Source organism: Mizuhopecten yessoensis, unplaced genomic scaffold, assembly GCF_002113885.1.
Source record: "Mizuhopecten yessoensis strain PY_sf001 unplaced genomic scaffold, ASM211388v2 scaffold9847, whole genome shotgun sequence".
Classification (NCBI taxonomy): Eukaryota; Metazoa; Mollusca; class Bivalvia; order Pectinida; family Pectinidae; genus Mizuhopecten; species Mizuhopecten yessoensis.
The window spans coordinates 1426935-1452323 of NW_018408252.1; the positions used below are offsets into that span (position 1 = coordinate 1426935).

General features: G+C 38.4%; 1 protein-coding gene across 1 annotated transcript in view; it reads left to right on the forward strand.

Annotated features, from left to right (window-relative positions):
- Positions 1–8600: 8600 nt before the first annotated feature.
- The window catches only part of LOC110458922 (sodium-dependent proline transporter-like), a 33322-nt gene continuing 16533 nt past the window's right edge, over positions 8601–25389 (forward strand). The window contains exons 1-2 of the mRNA XM_021510901.1: positions 8601–8920; positions 23445–23631. Of these exons, the coding sequence (XP_021366576.1) occupies positions 8879–8920; positions 23445–23631 (229 nt within the window). The 5' untranslated portion in view covers positions 8601–8878. The remainder of the gene's footprint in view (positions 8921–23444; positions 23632–25389) is intronic.

Below are 25389 nucleotides of genomic sequence, written 5' to 3' on the forward strand. Positions count from 1 at the left end.
GGGGCTAGCTACGCGCCTGGACATGACTTCATATGTTAATTAATTTATGAATGAAAAGTCCCCAGTTTAATTTTAGACTGAGACGTGTAAATAAATGACGTTGATTGCTTGTGTCCTCTAACTAGGTCACATGGTTCATACATATATACATATAACATTCTCTAAACATAATTAGAATAGACAGGAGAGTGACATCACAGTATACATAAAACATCGTTCAATAATGTGTATATAACAATATTCAATTAACCGTTACAGTTATGAAACACCACAATACATAAACCTATAATTAACGCCTCTTAAATGCTAAATATAAATATTTTCCTAAATCGGATAGCTCTCTAACATTATTCATATTAAGTAGTTGTATTAATTTAAAAATCGAGGGTTTTCTGTTTGATTAATCTTTGCCTGAGATCGCTTTAAAATGGACAAATCAAAATAAAATGAAACTCGTCTTCTATGTACGCATGCACTGGCTTTGTTCCCGGATCTTGTCCTAGTACATTTCTACGCCTTAAAACCCACAGATGATTCATAAAAGGCAACACTCTATGTGGACAGTGTGACTATTTTGTAACAACAGAGAATGAATGAGTAACATATATACCGGTTACGGTTCCGGATCCCATGTTATTGATATTTGTCCATGTCTTGAAATTAAGGTAAAAGGAAAAACACCCGATATTGTTATTAAAATGCATTAGTCAAGCTGGGCCCAGTTGTTCAAAAGGTGATTAGCTTAATCAGTGATTAGCACAAGTTTTAATTTTTGTGTTTCTTAAAAACAAAACAATTGAATTAGTTAAAACTTTCCAGATAGCAAATATTTAGTAGAGTGATTTTACATGCAAAATTGTGAGATTATACCTGGTATATTGACGAAATCATTAAAGGTTGAAAAATGTCGTTAACTGGGGATTAAGCTAATCGCCTTTTGAACAACAGGGCCCTGATCTTTACAATAATTACTATTAAAATAATTGCCCGAATATCCTATTGAAATGTAAATAAAATAAATACGCTCTATCATTGGAAATATTTAAACATATTCCATGATACTTCTTCAAACAAAACCTCTAGTGAGCTGAAGATTGCTGTACTCATTACCCTGCTTTTATAAAGATGTATTTAGTTGAAGTCTTTGCCCTTACTACCAAAAGAGGTATGGCGAAATGTTCCTTTTTCGATATGGAAGTGTTCAACAATAAAACAAAAATCTAGTACGGCATATCTAGATACATGAAGCTTACTAAGATCTAGTATTCCGTCTTTGTGTATTGCAGAGTTATCTTTTCTTGGGTGCAGGTATTGATTGTTACGTCACTTGTTTGTGAGAGTAACGTCATCAATTTTTGAGAAAACGACGTAATTTTCTCACACAGACGAATGACGTAACAATCAATACCTGCTCCCAAGAGAAGATAACTCTGCAATACACATGGTCATAATCAGAAAACAATCTTGGATATATATTATACCGTACATTAGTTTTTACATACTCTCAAAGTTGCTACTGTGAAAGGGTTTATTTCTCTCTTATTTCTTATTCAAACTGGAGCCGAAATTAATACATGTAACCACTTAACGTATATTTTAGTAGCGGATCTGGACTCGGTCGAGCGTCGGCGACCAGCTAGCTCAATTGGTATAGCGTCCGTCTAGAGTTCGGAGGTTCTCGAGTTCGAAACCCTGTCTGGCCGTTGCATTTCTCTTTCCCCTGTTACAAAATTGGCGAGCTTGCCAACCCTTGTTTCAAGCGTTGGGAGTTCGCTTAGCAAGGGGATGCCCGAAATTGTGTTGTAAATAGTTGTGTCTTCGGGGCGAATACTTAGAAAAAGGAGAGAGGAATGTAGCGCAATTAGTAGAGCGTCCGTCTTGAGTTCGAACCCCGGTCTGGCCGTTGAAATTTCTATTTCTCTTGTAACATTTTTACAGAAAATCAAATGGATGCCTTATTTCACAGTTATCCTGTAACGAAAAAGATTTTTTAAGTTTAAGTTAAAGTTAAAGTTCAGTTTATTTTCCGATAAAGGATATGTATCATCCTCTATATCGGACTCCAACGTTTAAAAAAAAAACTGTACACACATACCAAAGTTCGGTTATTGCCGTCACATGTTTCATAAAGTATGTTATTTCTGCAATTTTATTTCACTTCTTCATCAATCCAATGTTTATCGAGTCCGTTATTTAGCCTACATAACTGGATTAAAACATGAGGGATATTTATCAGCCTGTAAATGTTCGAATGGGGTGGAAGTGTTTTTGATCCGCTCAGTCACCATTTTAACATTCCACTTGTCGTACCAACTTACCTACAACACACCTATAAATGCATAAATCCCTTTGCAATTTATCGCACTAGATTAATTTCAAGGTATTTCTAGAAAGTCGCGCAATCAACAAATCCTGCTATTGTTTACTTCATTTGTGTAATAATTAAAAATTGTGTGCAGATTTTTTTGATTTTTTTTTATGTATTGATTAGTTTGGCTTTGTTTAACTGAAATATTGTTTAGCCGTGGGTGACGTTTTGTGTTGTATGGTTGTAAATAATACGTCTATCTATCTAATCTGCAGTGTCTGTACTGGTGTTTGTGTGTATTAATTATTGCGTGACGTCATCGTTTGTAGCACAGGTAGCAAATAAAATAACTCTTGCATATCATTAGCGCACAACCATTCTCACTAGTTCTGTTACTAATGCGTGTTGCACAATCACCGTACTGTATGTGGGTGGGGCAACCTACCTAGAAAACTCATTTTGGTAGGGAGTTAGTAATCGCCATGTTCCAAGTTCGTGCTGATTACAATTTCACGTTTTAATAAATAACAATGGGTAATGTATGAATTACCCATCCGGAAACGGGCAAGGACAACCTCGTCTCGGCCCCTATCTCTGTAGCAATACATAGCGTATCAGGAACCATTGTTATTAGATTGTGTCGACTTTCAGTCAACTCGGGAAAATTCCTATAATATCATTACATGTCTTAAATCTCTTTTCGAAAACATAACTGTCTCTTCAATTTTAAGCTATCTTTAAGCTGTTAGTCTTTTTAATAAAATTTGAGTTAGCATAGCCACTTTGAATATTCAATTTGATGTTTGTCTGTTACCATTAAGTTTGTTTGATGTTTTTTATTTTGCATTTGTTTTTGTCGACCATTTGTTGGCCTAGTGACCTATCCTGTGTTGATTGGCCGTTAAGCATTGGTAATAATAATAATAATAATAACAATAACAATAATTATATACTCTTATTCTTGCATTGATAAAAACTATTTTATAATTGTCAGGCCAGTATTGCACGTACATATCACATGAAGCGTGACAAAGTAAATATAAACATTTTGACACAGCGGTTCATACATGCATGACAATTGACAAGTCATCCGTCATTTCTCTGTTAATTACATCGTTTTGTGTTCGTGTTGTCAATGTAAACGATATTGACAGAACAGCTCTGCAGAAGTCATAATCAATTGAGCGATTGATTCAAACCCAATGACTGTGTGTCATTTTAAGCGGACTGTCAAGCATCGCATTGACTATATATAAATGAATTAATAACCAAACCACGTGTTGTTGTCCTCTTTCAAATGATACCATTTCCCTATATTTGCGCGCATAAACCCGAAGAAATGTCTGGAGAGCGAAGTGTTTGCATTTTCAAATAACACCGTTTGATCAGCTGACAGGCCGGCGTAAAACACAGTCAAATGTAAACAACGATGCATTTCGGGTAAATATGACCTTTAACTTTAATAAACACACTTGGCCCGTTTACGATTTGTTTATACGTTTGATATTATTTACGGGCGGATTGGCCGAGTGGTAAACACTCCAGCCTTCCACGAAGGCGGCCGGGGTTCAATCCCCGAAGTCGTCGTAGGCATGGATATTCAAAGAAAATGTTTTTTCCATGCCAACACAACTACAACTACAACAACCCAGATGGAGTATACATTGGTCTGGGGTGGATGTTACGGTATATGTGCTGTAGCATTCAAGTGAGGTGGCACTATAAATGATGCCGTTAGAAGCACGGTCCCACTACAAATAGAACACACATTACATCTCCAGCACACAGGCATACACACATATAGGGAGATATTAGCCAGATGACATAGGACTAGTAGTTAGCGCCTAATAAAGCAGCTCCTGCGAATTCCTCAAAATTGTATTAATTAATGTATATGCTAATTGTATTAACTGTATATATATTTATGTACTGTAAAGCGCTTTGGAGTGGCTTATGTTAGCTAGATAGGGCGCTATATCAAAATATGTATTTTATTACATATGTATTTACAACCTGATATAAAGAACGAAAACTGTGCACGGGTTGCATTTTGGCTGGTATTAATTGCAATGTAGTACGACGTAAATTGATTTCTGCTTCTTTTTCTTTATATCTGGAGCAAAAATATTTTTTTTAAAGTATCGAAAGGCATGTTTTATTTAAGGGGTTATGCGACCCAGTTTTATGTTGCTTAAAAGCAGTTACCATGCCATGGCGTATGATTGCATGTACATTTATAAGTTGATTATATAACCCCATAAATATATGCGCTTAATTTCGTACATTAACTCATTTTAATAGGTTCACATATAGTTGACAAACAACGCGCGTGTAAATATTCCGTCTTTGCGTATTGCAGAGGTATCTTCTCTTGAGAGCAGGTATTGATTGTTACGTCATTGGCTCGTGTGAGAAAATGACGTCGTTTTCTCAAAAATTGATGACGTTACTCTCAGAAAGAAATGACGTAACAATCAATACATGCTCTCGAGAGAAGATAACTCTGCAATACGCAAAGACGGAATACGGTACATGTACATGTATGACGTTACTTTGTGCATTTTAAGGTCTGTAACCAACGTTACTTTACTAGAAATTGAGACGTTTGATTTGCTGGACCGCCTAACCGCGAAAATTCGAAAGAGCATTATTACTACCGCGTAAATAATACTGCATACACTATCGCACGTGCACATGAACAACGTGTTAAGTTACGGAGTTGTCATCGACCGTCCTCAACAACCGAGAGTGCTTATATGTATATAGAGTATAGTAGTGTCAGCAATATAATAAAATTATCGCTTTTCTAATGTAATTGGGATATGAATGTTTGTTTTACTCTCTTAATTATGTAATTCATATTTGGTGTGCTATCTTAATTCGTACGATGATAAAATAAAATTCTTATTTGTGCTTTTTTCATTGTTATAATTAATTATTTATTTACCACAACGACAGTCATAACCAGATTAATATGAAAAAAAACTATGTACATACAGCTCGTCTTAAGGATCTTTGTTCGTGAGAAATGGACAGTGTTGATACATGCAACCAATTTAATCTAAGTCAACATTCACTGGAATATCATTTTAGTATAAATACCAATCAGGAGAAAAATCCATTATTTTTAGTGTAACTTCCAATGGCGGATATCAGATTTCTGCGTCTACCGGGTTTCTGTTTAGCGTGTGTTTACTCAACACAACCCCAGTCGTCCTCGAAGGATTTAATATTACATAACAGTATCTTTGCGACAGATGTTCTATAGCTGCACCTTAACACCCCAGATAACATCAAGTATGTGGTTTTACAGCAGAATTCATGTCGGCACAGAGATCGGATAACTTCGGACACGAGTCGAGTAAGATCGGATAGGAATCGGGTAACTTCGGACAATAGTCGGGTAAGATCGGACAGGAATCGGGAAACTTAGGACAATAGTCGAATAAGATCGGGTAGGAATCGGATAACTTCGGACAATAGCCGGGTAAGATCGGACAGGAATCGGGTAACTTAGGACAATAGTCGAAGTCGAATAAGATCGGACAGGAATCGGGTAACTTTGGACACGAATCGTGTAAGATCGACGAGCGATCGAGTGACTTTGGACACGAGTTGAGTAAGATCAAACAGCAAATCGGGTACCTTCGGACACAAATCGTGCAACATCGGACAGCAATCGGATAACTTCGGACACAAATCGTGCAACATCGGACAGCAATCGGGTAACTTCGGACACAAATCGTGCAACATCGGACAGCAATCGGGTAGCTTCGGACACAAATCGTGCAACATCGGACAGCAATCGGGTGACATCAGACACGAGTCGAGCAACATCGGACGGCAACTAGGTAACTTCGGACAAGCATGTCGGGTTATTTCGAACTCGAAAGCAACCGGTGCGGTTAAATTTCAATAATAGTATGCGGTTTGTTAACAAATGTGAAAACCTTAATTTTTCGAGTATTTATAAGTAAACAGATAATCGTTAACAAACCTTCCAATGTACTCTTAAGTGTTGGAGGAACGATTAAAAAGCATGTATAATGAACACTTGAAATGAACACAGATTTGTCATAAAAGGTGATGTTAAGATATTGACAATGCATGTACAACATACAGGGATTGATATTTTCGACCTTGAGTGTTTGCACTTATACACCAGCCTGTAGCTATAACAACATGTTTTGTTTCCTTTGGTTTCAAAATTATATATTATTTCATCTGCTTATCAGTTTAATATGTTATCAAGTATTATCAGTTCTTTAGAATACATCACATAGTCACTTGTCTGCATGTTTCACTCAATACCACTGCTGATGGACATTGTACATGTATATATCGTGTATGGGACTTAAGAAGTTGGAGTAACGTGTGACGTCTATTTATATACATATACGTAATGTTTAACAGATTGTATGTGGTTTAACGTTCTCACAATAGCTATCATCATATAAAGACGGGTGCCTAAGGAGACGCATCCAGGTTGGAGAGAGAGAGAGAGAGAGAGAGAGAGAGAGAGAGAGAGAGAGAGAGAGAGGTTATAATGGAGGCAGCAGATCAACTTTGTCTCTCCAATATCCTCTTGGAAGAAGATACAGAAGAAAGACCCGAACTCTACAGGGATCCCACGTTAGTTGTCTCTTACGATATCCATGTAGTGGTGTATACAAATGTAGCAGGTCTTTTCTTGGTTTCTCCGGTTTCCTCTAAATAGAAGACACGGAATAAACCACCCCTGAATGTGCAATGTACACGTATGTTTTTAGCTAAGGTTAAAGACTAAACAGTGCATGTGTTGCAGAACGAAGGCATTGATGCCGTCTGCAAATTATCATTCATTCTGTAAATGTCTTCCTGAAAGATATATTCACAGAGTCTGTCGTATAATTTATAGAGCAAGTCTGGTGTTACCAGCTGTTACGTCCATTTTGATGTATTCGTCCGCTGCAGGCGCCCCCTTGCAACTGTCAATCACAACGACTTTCCCTGGTCTCATCTGCGTTTGAATTGTGTGCAAATGTAGCTCTGTTTGTAGAGAAAGATATTAACTTGATTCGGATTGTTTTTTAGCAGAGAATCCCGTCCTACTTATCACACGGACTTTCTCGGGTCTCATCTGCCTTCGATGTAAAGAAAAATGATCAACATGATTTGGATTGTTTTGATAGGTCAACCTTCCAAGTTTAGACCACAGAATCTGCAGTCTAATAATCTTGTTCTGTTTAATTGTTTATTGTGTATTAACATTACGATTGAGAAAAGCAATGTTGTTATATTTTTCAGCTACATTGCGAATTGTCAAAACAATTGCCAAGGTTGAAAGCATAAATGTAATGCTAACACCGTTGGGACGTGCTATTTTGGCATATTAGCTGGGAAAACCCCATAATATATAAATAATGAGATTACATATAATCTGCAGGGTGTGCTTCGATTTATCGCCTTTGAAAGTCTGGGTATTATCGAACAATTGAAATATTTATAATATATTATTTCAATTTGGCGACGTCTCCCGCGAATATTTTCATCAACTCAAACTGATTCTGTCGTTGTCAAATTTCACATTCATTACTTTAGAAAAGTTTAGTAGTTCGTATGTTTTTCATAAAATATGCATGATGATACATGTATATTTCATCGTTCAAAATTTCTTATAATATCTTTAAATATAAAATTACCTGTTTCATATTTATTTTTTAAGTGCAATGTAGGACAAAAATGCGTAGCACTCTTAAAGGTGGTTCTTTCTGCTTATAAAAACATATAAAACTTATACAACTGTGCAAATTCTTACATATAATAAAGTCACTTCGCATATTATTTAAGTTTATGTGTTGTTATATAAGGCTTATATGAACTTACTGCCAGATATTAAACGTTTTATGTCTTTATTATATTTGTTTGAACATGTATTCGTAAAGACGGTAATTTTAGTGACATTTATCCGTGAGAAAAAACTTTTAATCCTTAAATGTACATATCCGCTTTTCAGTTTCGGTAAAGGCGAAAATGTTCATGATTGAAAATGTACATAGAAAAAGTTCGACACAAGACTGTCCTGTCCATTTTAATACTATTTGAACCTGAGACCCTCCCACTGTATTCAAGAGCGGTCAGGCATGTTAAATTCGACGTGTTTGGTATTTATATAGTTTGTGGAACCACGAAAACCAATACTCTATTTAAGTTCAAATAACTTTGACAACAGAGCCGAAGGAAAAGACACACAATGCTTGTGAGGATTTGGGGCCAAATCTAATTCAACTCATGCATATTTAGATTTACGCTTGAGCACACACGCGCTTGTAGGCGGTCGGGAAACTCTCTACCTGAGCTAGGTTAAGGCTGTTTGGGTTTTATGATGAGAAATTGCCCTCAAGTCATCTCATTGAGCTAGCCATACATTGTGTATGTAGATGTATAACTAAATGTGTGGTATATATACAGATAGAGAAATTTCAACGAAAACAGACACAATTTGGATTTCGGAAGCGACCGTTTGGACTTAATATCTCTCGGACTGTCTCGTGTTACCTGGCCAAAACTCTATACCTTATATCGGAAATCATGAAGAACTCGGCGTATGAAATGAATGAGAAGAACGACAGGGTAAGTGCAGGAAATTACATAGTGTCAAAAATTACATATTAACACTATATAAAACATATTGTTTCATCGGATATAATTATATTGTGATAAGCCGTGATACCTGTACGTATACCGTAATATGATGTAAAAATAGTAAACACGATTTTGATTATTTTTTTGAAAATTCATCGCCTATCTCACGTTTATTTAGGTGGACCTTACTTTTAACGCTATAAAAAACTTGAACATATTGGACACCAATAAGTTTATAAAACTGTTTATTTCGTCAAAATTGGTGTAGATACAGCGGATTTCACTGCATTTAACTTAGCAACGCACAATGAAATGTGTACATGCTACATGTACAATTGTTGCTGGAGAAAAAAGAATGTGAATTAAAATGACACATGCTAGAAGGGATATATAAAGATGTGGATGGGATATATAGGGTAGGAGACGGGATATACGGGGATATATAGGGATGTAGACGGGATACATAAAGATGAGGACGGGATATATAGGGTAGGTGAAGTGATATACGGGAATATAGGAGGGATATATAGGGGTGTAGACGGGATATATAAAGATGAGGACGGGGTATATAGGGTAGGAGACGGGATATATAGGAATGTAAATGTAGAAGGGATATTGTAGGATGTTGACGGGATATATAAGGTACATGTAGGTGACAGGATATACGGGGATGTAGGAGGGATATATAGGGGTGTAGACGAGATATATATAAAGATGAGGACGGTGTATATAGGTTAGGAGACGGGATATATAGGAATGTATATGTTGAAGGGTATATAGGGTAGGTGACGGCATATATAGGAATGCAGACGGGATATATAGGAATGTACATGTAGAAGGGATATAATAGATGACGGGATATATAGGGATAGGGACGGGATATATAGGGTATAGTTGACAGGATATATAATGGTTTAGACGGGATATATAATTATGTACACGGGATATATAATGGTTTAGACGGGATACATAGGGGTGTAGACGGGATATATATTGATGTAGACGGGATACATAATGGTTGAGACAGGATATGTAGGGATGTAGACGGGATATATTATGATGTAGACGGGATATATAATGATGTAGACGGTATGTGTAATGATGTAGACGGGATATATAATGGTTTAGACCGGATATATAAGAATGTAGACGGGATTTATAGGGATGGGGACGATATATGTAGGAGCGGTGATGAGGTATCAATAGGCGGGGACGATATATAGGCGTGGGGACGAGATATAGATAGGCGGGGGGATACAAAGGGCAGGTGACGAGATATATAGGAGTAGGACGAGATATAGGATATATTGGAGAGGTGACGAGGTACATAGATGTGGGGACGAGTCCTGTAGGTATATGGGACGAAACACACAGTGGTTAATTGTGTGTGTGTGTGTGTGTGGAGGGGTTATTTGGGTGTATATCTTCCAGGAAAGAGAGTATGTGTGCTTGGTATGTATTTTGAAACGTTGACTACATAAGGAAGGTGACTTATAAACTTTTTACTTTGTAGTAGTAAATAGAAGGTAAGGAGTAAGACAGAAAATTAATTAGGGGAAAGGTAATTGATATATGGATTATTGGGAAATAAGAGAATGTGACGTAATATAAAAGGGATTGGGCCAGTGTATGAATAACGGGAAAGGTGACTTGATATGGGGAGTGGAGAAATTACACATAACAAACTGTAACGATAGCTTTGTTACTTACAATTAGGATGGAGGACGATTGTGGGTGATTTCAAGGAACAGCGACCTCATTGTTTATGCTGATTAATTGTTATTTAGTAATTTTGGGGCGGATCGTGAGCTAGGAGAAATACCTGTGTCACATATTTTTTTATCTGGGTCGAGAACCTAACTGCACAAAGCTTGGTGCGCTTTTTGGACACTTACATAAAGCATTTAGCGGTTTTACAGGCTGTGTTTAGACTTGATACACGTGACACCAACAGTATGTGGTCCTTTCAATTGAGTTATCAACCTGCCATTTGATTTGTTTTTGGTCTTAAGTCCTTGCAACAGCAAAATAAGACGGGAAAAAAATGATTTTTTCTTGCATTTTATGTGACAGCGTGTGTCATCAATTAAATCAATATCACAATCATTCTATTTGATATTTCGTAACATTTTCAGAATATAACGTTGGAATTTTCCCCGCTAATTATCATCTTTCTGTACTTAAATGATAAATGTAATCGCCGATATATTTTTGTTAGTTTTTTTTTCCTTGTGAGCCCAACATTTGTTCATAACGGGAATACACGTATATCCCCTTTTCCATGTACTGGACATATATATATACTTTTTGTAAAACAATGTGACAGTTTCCATTAACGCAAACAATACCATAGAACGGCGTCAGTAATGTGTATTGTCTTGTCTGGCTAATTAAGAAAATATTTACATAGTTGTAGTCTTGATAATGTTTTCTCTGGAAGAATGTTTAATTAAGGAATTCAATTTACATTAAAGTGTATAATCTTTCCCGGATCTATTTAGCATAAAACTCTTCTATTCGTTCTTCTCTGCTCTGTCTTTTCGGCTTGTGTCTCCCTCGGCACTCGTCTTCAAACATTTGCGGGAGTGTGTGTACTTCTAGAGGGGAACCGTCGTGTTTGTACACTAGTCTCGTTCAATCAGACGCTTGATCACTTGTAGCTCGCGCAGACAACAAGAGGCTGGTTGAACGAGACTAGTTTGTACCCAAGGGGAGAAACTCCGAGGACATGTACGGTATTATAATCACGTACCATCGGGGAGAGATCTAGAGAAGACTGTACCCCAGGAGCATCACTAAACGCACACTTGTATCTGTGTCCCGGTGGGCGCGGGAGTGGGGAGGAGTGTTTGTAATTAAAACACAGCATTTTGTTCAATGTATTACACGATGTCTCAAATACAACACAAAATAGAAGATATAAAAACGGATTGGAGAACAAAACTTCGGTTTAAATGAATTCATATCCTTTGTAATGAACGATGACAAATATTATGATGGACCTCATACCATTATGCCATGATACTACATGTGGTATACCAGTACTACTACTACCAGTAGTTAAGAAATAATACCTATATACAACACGTGTTATGTTTGATGTTCCCTGTGTAATATACATTTACATAATGGACGAAGTGACATCGATCAATCTGTGTATGTCACTAGTGTAATGAACTGTATGGTTGTGTATGCTAATGATAATAAAATACAATTCTATACTAATAAATTAGTTTATTAAACGTGCCATGCATTGATAGACAATGATATACATGTCATAACCACAGGGACATGAGCATTTGATACAGCTATATTTGGACCTAAACTAAGGTGTTCAAATTAATTTAACTTGTTTTCAGGGTTAAGATTGATTTTCGGTCGTATATATAATAACTGAGGCGTCATATTTACCGAAAGTCTATCTACTCTGTACGCTATAGTTTAGGTCCAAATATAACTGTAATCAATTATCGGGTCCCAGTGATCATAACCACAAAATATACAGTTAAAATTCGATCAATACCCAGACATAACTATAATTTGATAGATGAGTCACAAAATATCACATATGAAAAGTAAAATTATATCAATTTACATATTCAATTACATATAAATGTAAACTAGACAGTAACAAAAATACTGAATTGCATAAACCATATCAAACTGGTTCCTGAAAACTTTTGACACTAACTTATATCCCAAACGAGTACCTGTCCGATTCTGTATGTACCCCGGGGGTAACTGGACGATACTGTATGTACCCTAGGGGTTAACTGGACCATACTGTATGTACCCTAGGGGGTCACTAGGCGATATTGTATGTACCACAGGGGGTCACTAGGCGATATTGTATGTACCTCGGGGGTAACTGGACGATACTGTATGTACATCGGGGGGAAATGGACGATACTGTATGTACATCGGGGGTAACTGGACGATACTGTATGTACAGCGGGGGTAAATGGACGATACTGTATGTACATCGGGGGTAACTGGACGATACTGTATGTACATCGGGGGTAACTGGACGATACTGTATGTACCCCGGGGGGTCACTAGGCGATATTGTATGTACCCCAGGGGGTCACTAGGCGATATTGTAGGCACCCCAGGGTTAACTGGACGATATTGTATGTACCTCGGGAGTAACTGGACGATACTGTATGTACCTCGGGGGGAACTGGACGATACTGTATGTACCTCGGGGGTAACTGGACGATACTGCATGTACCTCGGGGGTAACTGGACGATACTGTATGTAGCCTAGGGGTAACTGGACGATACTGTATGTACCCCAGGGGTAACTTGACCATAATGTATGTACCCCAGGGGGTCACTAGGCGATATTGTAGGTACCCCAGGGTTAACTGGACGATATTGTATGTACATCGGGGGTAACTGGACGATACTGTATGTACATCGGGGGTAAATGGACGATACTGTATGTACATCGGGGGTAACTGGACGATACTGTATGTACCCCAGGGGGTCACTAGGCGATATTGTATGTGCCCCAGGGTTAACTGGACGATATTGTATGTACCTCGGGAGTAACTGGACGATACTGTATGTACCTCGGGGGGAACTGGACGATACTGTATGTACCTCGGGGGGAACTGGACGATACTGTATGTACCTCGGGGGTAAATGGACGATACTGTATGTACATCGGGGGGAACTGGACGATACTATATGTACCTCGGGGGTAACTGGACGATACTGCATATATTCCGGGGAGTACCTAGGCGATATTGTATGTACCCTAGGGGGTAACTGGACGATACTGTATGTACCCCGGGGGTAACTGGACGATACTGTATGTACCCTAGGGGGTAACTGGACGATACTGTATGTACCTCGGGGGTAACTGGACGATACTGTATGTACCCCAGGGGGTAACTGGACGATACTGTATGTACCCTAGGGGGGAACTGGACGATACTGTATGTACCCCAGGGGTAACTGGACGATACTGCACATATTCCGGGGAGTAACTAGGCGATATTGTATGTACCCCAGGGGGTAACTGGACGATACTGTATGGACCCTAGGGGGGAACTGGACGATACTGTATGTCCCCCAGGGGGTAACTGGACGATACTGTATGTACCCTATGGGGGAACTGGACGATACTGTATGTACCCCAGGGGGGTACTGGACGATACTGTATGTACATCGGGGGGAACTGGACGATACTGTATGTACCTCGGGGGTAACTGGACGATACTGTATGTACCCCAGGGGGTTACTGGACGATACTGTATGTACATCGGGGGGAACTGGACGATACTGTATGTACCTCGGGGGTAACTGGACGATATTGTATGTTCCCTAGGGGGTAACTGGACGATACTGTATGTACATCGGGGGGAACTGGACGATACTGTATGTACCTCGGGGGTAACTGGACGATACTGTATGTACCCTAGGGGGGAACTGGACGATGCTGTATGTACCCCAGGGGTAAATGGGCGATACTGCATATATTCCGGGGAGTAACTAGGCGATACTGTATGTACCCTAGGGGGTAACTGGACGATACTGTATGTCCCCTAGGGGGGAACTGGACGATGCTGTATGTACCCCAGGGGTAACTGGGCGATATTGCATATATTCCGGGGAGTAACTAGGCGATATTGTATGTACCCCAGGGGGTAACTGGACGATACTGTATGTACCCCAGGGGGTAACTGGACGATACTGTATGTACCTCGGGGGTAACTGGACGATATTGTATGTTCCCTAGGGGGTAACTGGACGATACTGTATGTACATCGGGGGGAACTGGACGATACTGTATGTACCCCAGGGGTAACTGGACGATACTGCATATATTCCGGGGAGTAACTAGGCGATATTGTATGTGCCCTAGGGGGTAACTTGACGATACTGTATGTACCCTAGGGGGGAACTGGACGATACTGTATGTACCCTAGGGGGGAACTGGACGATGCTATATGTACCCCAGGGGTAACTGGGCGATACTGCATATATTCCGGGGAGTAACTAGGCGATACTGTATGTACCCTAGGGGGGAACTGGACGATGCTGTATGTACCCCAGGGGTAACTGGGCGATATTGCATATATTCCGGGGAGTAACTAGGCGATATTGTATGTACCCTAGGGGGGAACTTGACGATGCTGTATGTACCCCCGGGGTAACTTGGCGATATTGCATATATTCCGGGGAGTAACTAGGCGATATTGTATGTACCCTAGGGGGGAACTTGACGATGCTGTATGTACCCCCGGGGTAACTTGGCGATATTGCATATATTCCGGGGAGTAACTAGGCGATATTGTATGTACCCTAGGGGGGAACTTGACGATGCTGTATGTACCCCCGGGGTAACTTGGCGATATTGCATATATTCCGGGGAGTAACTAGGCGATATTGTATGTACCCTAGGGGGGAACTTGACGATGCTGTATGTACCCCAGGGGTAACTTGGCGATATTGCATATATTCCGGGGAGTAACTAGGCGATATTGTATGTACCCTAGGGGGGAACTTGACGATGCTGTATGTACCCCAGTGGTAACTGGGCGATACTGTATATATTCCGGGGAGTAACAAGGCGATACTGTATGTGCATTTTTATATATTGGGGGGAACTGGACGATGCTGTATGTACCCTAGGGGTAACTGGACGATACTGTATGTACCCCGGGGGTTACTGGACGATACTGTATGTACCCCGGGGGTTACTGGACGATACTGTATGTACCCCGGACGGTAGTATATGTACCACCTCGGGGGAGGGACTGTACGATTTTCAACATACACAATGATGTTTTTCTCTCCTTCCGACAGCATTTTTTTTTTGTTTTACTTTGCATCTTTTCTTTCTTTACGTTACCTCTGATTAAGTACACTATGCTTACCACGTGCACACAAGTACACGGTATGCAACCGAATCTGAATTTAAGCTTGAATCGCACACAAACTTCACAGGGTTTTTTAAAAGAAAACTCGTTTGTAGAAAACGTCCAGATTTATAACAGAACAAGAATATGAAAAAGTACTTTGCGGATCTCAATTACAAATATTGACAGGTGTTTCTTTACTGGTTAAATTAAATAAATGCTATCCACTATAAATATTAGACGGTTACGTCTACCATCATTATACATCTATGGAGTTTGTTTACTGTACCAAGAATCTAATTCCATTTCACCTCGACAAAAAAATATCAATATTGACAGATGGGCTTCGGCAGGGTAGATGGAGAGTTATAATGCGTTACGTCTGACTGTGTCTGATTTTCTGTAAGTATATCAATTCATATCTTAATATGAGTAACTACTAATGTTTTCTAGGAGATTAAACAGTGCATCATATGAGAAATATGTGCGTTTTCACATCTTAAATCGTTACGAGAATTTATGCAAAAACAATTTCCGGCTTTCCGAAATCGTAAATCCCTCACCCATACCCAATACACACACAAACGAACTTGATTTAAGTTAAAACCACGGACAACCACATTTTATGAAAAAAAACTTTTTTTTTTTTTACCGAACACCATTATTAAAACGAGATGTGTAAAATTACAGATAATCACTTTGGGCGTTCCTACCATGAGGAATTCAACTGTGCCAATACCGGTAATTAAGAAAAAAAATGAAATCTGGAGATCAGAGTGTATTTACGGAGTAAACATCCTCGGACTAATGTGTGTTTACCATTTTATTAAAGAGCAACCATTTATTACACAGGAAACATATATATATATATGTAAATACATTGCCCGCATAAAATACATTGTCTGTAATATAACAGAGCCGGTATCATACTTATCTTTCTCAATAGATTGCTCGTGATTTATGCAATGACCAATATGGAACCCATGAATAGTACATTTTCCGAATTCAACTTGTGTAACAAACAGTCGAAACAAATCATGAACGCTTAATTAGTTATTATTTATTCAAAGCAGCGCTAGAACACTTGACGTCAATGGTTTGTGAACGGCGTAGTGAGACCCCGACATCTGTGAAAGTACCTAGATTATGAAGACTTTGGGCACAAATCAATTCAAACCAGAAGAACCAGGATCGGGACTATACTATATATTGCTAGTTTTCAAATATAACACCAGTCTGACGAAGTATAATTCCGGCGGCACTCTTTTCAATACCGAATTTCGTGGAAAAAACGCATGTATTGTCAACGAAAGCCGGTAGTCTGCAAAAGGAACTATTTAGGTCAATACAAGACGATTCAAAATGGCCAAGACCGGTATGACAATTCCTCCACCTTCGTCTAACACCTATAAATAGGTTGGTTAGGTGATGTGATCCCTTCTTCCCGACAGCGAGTGCAACGGAATTTCGTCCCTCATTGATGTCTCTGAAATGTAACGTTAACAGGTGGTTTGTATGTTAAATTAACCTGGAAACGTTCTCGCTTATTATACATTCAATGATAGACAGATATACGTAATTAAGGGGGTTTGTATATGTATTTACATATATGAAGCGAATTCGTGTGACACTTCAAAACCTACAATTCATGAATTATCAAAAGTAAAATTAATTAAAAAAACAGTAATAAATCCTCTTTTTTTTAAATATTTTTTTAAACTATCAAATAACTGGATTGTTGTAGGCTGATGCATTGGTCAAGTTAAGTATATACGTACATCGCGTGGGCTCAGTCATTTTTGTATATTGGACATTTAATGAATGTGACGCCATGAAAAATGACTGAATACGTTATTCACAGACACAGACATCAACCATTTCGTGAAATTCAAATGCGTTCATTGGTTGATCGACGCTACATGTACCCATATGAACCCAAATACAAGTCCACACTACTGTGATGATATTTACATGAGGTCATGATCAGTTAAAGTAGATGACATTTAGCAATATATCGGTACTGGCCGAAGGCAGTGGCCGGACGGGCCAGACACCAGACGCTTGTCGACGTAAACACGGTCAACAGCATGATCACCGATCCCGTATACCGAGGGCAATGCTCACTGATCAAAGTCAAAACTAACGTAACATTCGTTATCATACAGTGTGTATATTCGATATCCTTCAGATCGAATATTCGATATTCTTCAGTCATCCATTATCATCGAGGCCGACTATTCGTAATCTTCCCGGGAGGACATTCGATATCCTCTAGCTTTGACATTTCTTATTCTCTTTGTCCGGACATTTGTTATCCTGAAGAAAAGAAAGTCTTATTTTTTCAGATTTGATATCCTGCTGTCCGGGCTTCATAATCCTCATTCTGGACATTCGTTATCATCTAGTTAAATATACGTTTTTATCCAGGAGGGACATTCGTAATCCATTCGGATATTCGATATCATGCAGTCCGGGAATAAAAGTCTCCCTGACGATACAGCAACTTCAATACCGCGAATATCAGAGAATATTTGGCGGGAGGGTTCAATCGACTAAAGCACATTTGGATATGATGTCGGCTATCTAAGTAAAACGTGTTTTTTTAGGTTTAGTACTTTGTCGACAATACTCTGAGCTAACAAATTGTACTTTGTTTTATATCCATAATACACTCCTTACACCCAGCTATTTACCGATGCGTAATTTCGAGACCGGAATTAATTCATGACATTAAAGTTAGTGTTTCAAATAAAGAATATCAAATAATCGAAGCCGAATCACCTATTTGTACAGGTCAAGATAGCCCGAGTTTCCTCTGGCTCCGACACCAGACTTAGACATTTTGACAGATATATGTCTGGTGTGGGACATCTATTTGTCAAAATGTCTAAGTCTAGTGTCGGGGCGAGAGGAAACTCGGGCTAAGGTCAAGCAAGACTTAACACTCCTTATTCTATTTCATTGGGCCTCATATGTAGGTAGCTCTGTCCAATTAGGGATCTGATAGTTATACTTGTGGCTACCGGTGTGGCCAAGTGGTTAAGGCGTCTGACACTCTGCTACCACTAGCCCTCCACCGCTGGGTCGCGGGTTCGAGACCTACATATATGTACGTGGGTCAGTCGCCAGGTACCGGCCGTCGGTCGGTGGTTTTTCTCCCTAAACTCTTGCTTTCATCCACTACCAAAACCTGGAACGTCCTTTAAAGACCATAGCTGTTAATAGGACGTAAAACACAAACAAACCAAACAAATCCTTATTCTATAGTAACATTGATATATAGCGGGTATAAAGTCACGTAGTAAGGACAATCTAACTTTGCAGTAAAGAAACTCCTTAAATTAAAGATCAAATCCCTTAATGTTTAAACCATGTAGTTAGAACTCCTGTGTAAACATCTTAACGGACGGCACTCAACATTATTTGTGTATAAAAAGTAATAATATATTTATAAAAAAACGATATAAATGTTTATAGTTATCTTCTTAAAGGGAAGATCAAAAGAACGCTTCATTTTGCTCTTTTTCTTAGCTAGGTGTTAATGTTATGGCGACCGTGTGACGTCACCGCTATAACGGAGGTCACAGGGTACTCCAAATGAAACAAACATTGTAGTCAATCTATGTACATTTCGGTTATTCGGGATTTTCCGTCACTATTTGGATTTGATGTCTCTTCATGATTGGTACACAACATCTGAAACAGTATGAGGGAAATGTCCGAACAGTTCCCGATTTATGAATTGTTAAGAAACCACCTGCAGTTGGAGGCCATTTCATGGAATCTCTGAATACAGGTTTGTACATGTATGTGTGCATATTATCAAGCTGTTGACGGCGAAACAACATATGGTGCTTTTGAGGAAAAACAACCACAGTGTTGGTGTGCTGTAGCATTCAAGTGAGGTGGTACTATAAAGAATGCTGTTGGAAGTACGGTCCCACTACAAACAGAACACAGTACATCTCCAGCCCACACTCGGGCATACACCCATAGGGAGATATTAGCCAGGTGGCATAGGACTGATAGTTAGCTCCCGATAAGGCTTCTCCTGCGAATTCCTCAAAAAATGTATTGACTAATGTGTATGCTAATTGTATTAATTGTATATATATGTACTGTAAAGCGCTTTAGAGTGGCTTATGTTAGCTACATAGGACGCTATATCAAATCTTGTAATTGTACGTTTTTGATGAAGCTGTTGAACTTACTGTACATTAAAATGAACTGAATGTATTGACATTAAAATCAACTCGACGTTTTTCGTAATTTAGTCTGGAATTATTTTAAGCCAGTTAATCTATTCAACAGAGATTTTTTACCAAATAATCTTTTCAACAGTGTTCGATGGATATTTTACCGTTCGTTTATGAGCCTGTTTCACTTTGTATGCTCCATTTATGAACCTTATTCACGTATCTGCATTTTATATAACCAAATAATTTGTTCCATTTTCGTAAGTAAATCACACATATTCAGTGGTATTTCTTGGTATGGGTTGAAGATTTCTGTAGAGTTAAGACTTAAAGTAAATAAAACTCCATAAACAAGAGCTCTCGGCAAGCTTTCATTCTTTTGTCATGCTAAACATACTAACACATTCGTTAGGAAGACTACAGAAACGAGGTATATTTCTCTCGTATTGTTGTAAAGCATGTCACATAGGTTACAGAACTAAATTGTAAATATATGAACATGTCTGACGGGCACCCGAAGGTTTAATGGCGTTTATACGACTTTATTTGCACACCACGTAGTTTAATGTTCCACCCTACTCTTTACTCGGAAACCGAAAACGTGTGATGATCAAATAAATCGGAATGGCGGTATTGTGATGGTAAGAAATGACCGCTGCCTGACCACTCGTTAAACGAACAATTTCTTCATTTTCAAGAGTATCTTTGAAATCTGTTTACAGCATTATGTTCTTGTGATGGACTTAATGGTCATTTGATGAAAGTAATTCCACCTGTTTACTACAATTGTCGGCCAGCAAATCCTCATCTGTTTGGATTTTAAATTGTCTCGCCGCCGGCCACATTCACCTATTTTTAGGACTAAAGATAGCACGGAAAGAAATTAGATGTGTACTTTCTGACAAAGGTCACGTTTGGTTCAGGTATTTCGGCAAGTACAGAAAATGTTAAGGTAACTGCGATATCTTATCTTTATACTGTAACTTATAATCATGAAAGGCGAGAAATAGTTTAGATAAATGATCGAGTGTAAAAACAAACTTTTAAGTTTTAATGTTTTTTCATAACCCCCCACCCGAAATCATATATACAGTATGCATGCTGTTAATATTTTTGATTTTTGAATAAAATGCTGTTTAAACTAAACTACAAAGTTTGCAAAATCCTGAGAATTTTCAGAAAAGGGTTCTAGTACCGGATGAGTTATATACATGTAGGTGTGGTATGTTGGTTGATCATTTCTCTTTTCGTGTGTTCGTTTCCGTCTCCGTTCTGACATAGCAAAACAGTGAAATAACGTTATTTGGTCATGTCATTCGGGGACGAAATAATTCTTCGTTGAAAATTTTGAAGCTAGCAGTCACGAATTCATTTAAAGAACGCGTCGACACACTAGCGCGAAGCAACTAGCGAGATGCAGTCGATATTCGTATCATTCTATTTGAACACAAATGTGTATGCATAAAGTTGACGTCAACACGCCCGAATACACAAACACCATCGGAATCTGCATATATTAAACTGAAATATTGTGTCAGCACTGGCACGTTTCCGAAGCTATTAAAGTTCATGTCTTGCCCTGGTGAATGGCTGTAAGTGATATATTTGAACATGGGAAAATTATTAAAAACGGAAGAAAAAAACAATATATATTGACACAATTACCGGGATTGTCATTTAAAATAGCTTCCGGCAAACACACAAGGGAGAAAAAAAATTGTGTTCGGAGATAATTCGAATTTCTATCATTATTTTTTTTACAGAACAAAGGCCACCTACCGAATGTATCTCTTCATCTGCTCTTTGTTTATCATATTTCTCTTACAAACGTTTAACACTTATTTCCTGTGGCGATGTTCACCGACGGCTGCCCTGAAATAAACAATGAACATATATGCCCGACACAACATGCGCCTACCGCACTCCAGGTTTCAAACGCTATCAAGGGCTATAGCCTGCCTGTCGGTGGACCGGAGTTGGTTTTGCATCCTCCTTGTACTATTGTTTTGATATATTTTCCAAGTTTAAACATATTACTTACTTTGCACCTGTGAAAATATCGTTTTATTCTGACACATTCGAAAAATATAAACAGTACGACGCATTTTCATTCAAAAGACAACTCGAAAACATTTGGAAACATATATCAATTAGGCCGAAGTGGCCGTTGTTTATATTTTTTCCAACACGCCAGCGTTAGATATTCTACCATAATACTCGTACATGTGTTAATTATAAAAACAAATAACATGTCAACGATAAAACGACGTTTTTCATTGGACAGCATATATGGTATTTTTGAAAACAAAACACACATGCACCATCACAATTCATGCAATCACAATGTTTACGCAAAGGAATCGCCTTTAAGTATAGGATTATTTTTTTTGTATATAGGAAATGTCGCCTTATTAGTCAGGCAAAGTATGCATTTTGCTATATTGACGTGGTAGAATAGATATGATCAACATGTGTCTGCATATTGCGTTGGAATGTACAACCCTTGTTTTATATTTTCCTGTTATATACGCACTTGATATGTTGATTATTTCCTAAATATACCTTACCTTAAGTCGACTCCATTGCAATGCTGTGTTGTTTTACTGACTGAGAACAACATTTAAATTCAATAATGAAGGATGATAACATTAGCAGTAAAAAGAATGCGGTATTTAATTATTGACAGATACATACATCATATAACAGGAACAGTGATACGCTGTCAACTAAATGAAGGACACCTGCTGTCATGACGTCACAAGTAACGGTATCACACAAATGTTGATTTACAATGAAATATTAAAATTAACATATTTCACTTCATACAATGTTTTACCGGTATTTTGACGCTTTTTAAACCAACATTAATACATTGTTTTAAAGTAAAGAACAATATATCTTTATCTTTCGGATATAATAATATTATGTATTTAATGGAACTTTGTACAAGATGTTGTTGATAAAGTTTTAAAGCGTCAAAACACAGTTCTTCAACCTTTTGTTTTTGTGTGTCGTATTTATGACTGAATTTACCGATTTGTCTAGCATATATTTATTTTTTCTGTAAAAGTAATTTTATTTTCGATTCAGTTGTACATAAATGTAATTCCTATAACCTCAATGTTGTTATTTGACTCTAAATCATAGTAACGATATGACTAGTTGTAATATCTATGCTCAGTCCCTTGTTCAAAGCATTCGGTAATACAAATGTAGATGTGTTTAACCTAATTAGTCACAGGACGGCGGAGAGATGGCAACGAGACATTATGTATACAACACATAAGGGAAACAAGAGCGATTAATCAAACAATGTAATTAGGGAAAATAAGTTTCGATATCTGAAATGATATTTTCGCACAAACAAATAGAAATTCAGGATAAACGAATATATGTACCATAATTTTCCCTCGTTTTTATGTACGCCTTTTGATTTGTCTTTTCTAGGATCCAAGTTACTATAACGGAAGCCAAGTGACAGAGTCCAGTGGTGACCTCGCTAGTTCCAGTGAAGCACAAGAAGATCGTGGAGAATGGGGAAGCAAGTGGGAGTTCATTCTGTCCTGCATTGGTCTATCCGTGGGTCTTGGCAACGTGTGGAGGTTTCCGTATTTAGCGTACGACAACGGCGGAGGTAAACTGACCCTATTTATTTAGCATGGCTAATAATATATTCTTAATACAATTACTGGCGTCAAGTTGGACTAATGATTATAAAAACTTCCCATCTAACCATGCATGGTTGGTATTAATTTGAAACGATGGTTTGGTTTGGTTTTATTTTGGCTAATGTCCTATCGACAGCTAAGGTACCTCCATGTGTGTTGTGTATGCAGGGAGGGGTGTGTGTGGGCGATAGGCAGGGTATGTTGGGTGTATTTGGACCCTTGTGATAGCTTGGATCTGATGCCAACGTTATAGTGCTAGCCCATTGAAATACCATGCCAAAGGCATCCAGTTCAGGAAACTAAATAGTTAGCTGTAATGGTTGACAACATATTGTGTGTTTTTAGTAATGTGTTTTGCACTTTTCTTAGCTGAATATCTTAAGTAGTTCTTGAAGCAAGTGTCTATCGCACTTCAAACGCGTGTCCTTGCTTTGGCTAGAGAAAGGATAAATCTCCATCGTCTACCTTTAGAAAGCGGTTCTGACGTTCTTTTATGCTGAAAACGTCATCACTTTACAAAAGGACCGCGTCATGAAACGTCATCAATTTGTGCAGCAGAAATCTATCACAACAGGATTGCATTTTCTTGCATACTTGACCGAGATATCCGCATTTCCGTCGGTGCTAGAAGTTTCTACCCGACCCACGGGTCTGGATCGCTTACACGCGCAGACTGGCGGGGGAATTTATAGTGACCTTTCGGGATCACGCTATTGTTCGTGACGTCATTCTATGACGGTTTGGGGTCAGTCAGGGTCATTGACGTCATTATGACGATTTGGGGTCAGTCAGGGTCATTGACGTTATTAACAATTGCCATCCGGGCTTCATAAATGAAAAATGTGCGGACAGTTTACAACTTTACTAGAAGAGCAGTTGTTTTTGCAGGTTTTGGGTAGAAAGATTTAATACTCGACCTATTAAAGGATTCTTGGTTGTTTGTGTTGAAAGCTACATTTATAGATTAATCAAGATCTAGCATCATTGTAGTTTAAACACTTAAAAATCCCGAAATAAAAATACACAATCATCAGGGCGTTGTCGAGTCGTGTTAGATATTACAGGTTAGGTGTAGTACAGCTATACTGAGCACATTTACTCCTCACATCAGACAAAACCAAGCTGAAGATATATATGATAAATCATAAACCGCCTGAAGCTTTGTAATCCTTGATGACAAAATTATACAAGACAATACATAGGTGTACACGTTCACAATGATTCCTCTAACAACTGTGGTTTTACTTCTACACTATATCATTGCGTCAAACGCCTGAGGCAAGACTGTGAACCATGGCAAGGGCTAGACGGCGCTTGTGTCTGCTCTTCCGGTACATTGACGGATCTTTCACACGTGTACCTGACGGTGTTGTTATATATCATGGCCCTTGCTATGTTCAATTCATACTTGACATTCGTGGTATTCGTCTTTACAATTGAACCATGCAAATGGTAATAAATCCTGGCCTTAATTTACTACGAAACTACAATGATGAAAGTTAGATGTACATGTGTGTGTCTTTAGTACATCTGTCAAAGAACAGGGTGGTAACCCTTCTGGTGGACACCCCCTGAAAGGATGCGTTCTGGTGTCTAGTAAACTTCTTAATCAGGGTTGTCTAACTGTGGTACTGCAATCTACGCTGACGAAATTTTACGCTTTGTCACCATGTCCTGATTACCACCTATGATATTTCGGTGTAAATCTTAATTAAAGACATGTT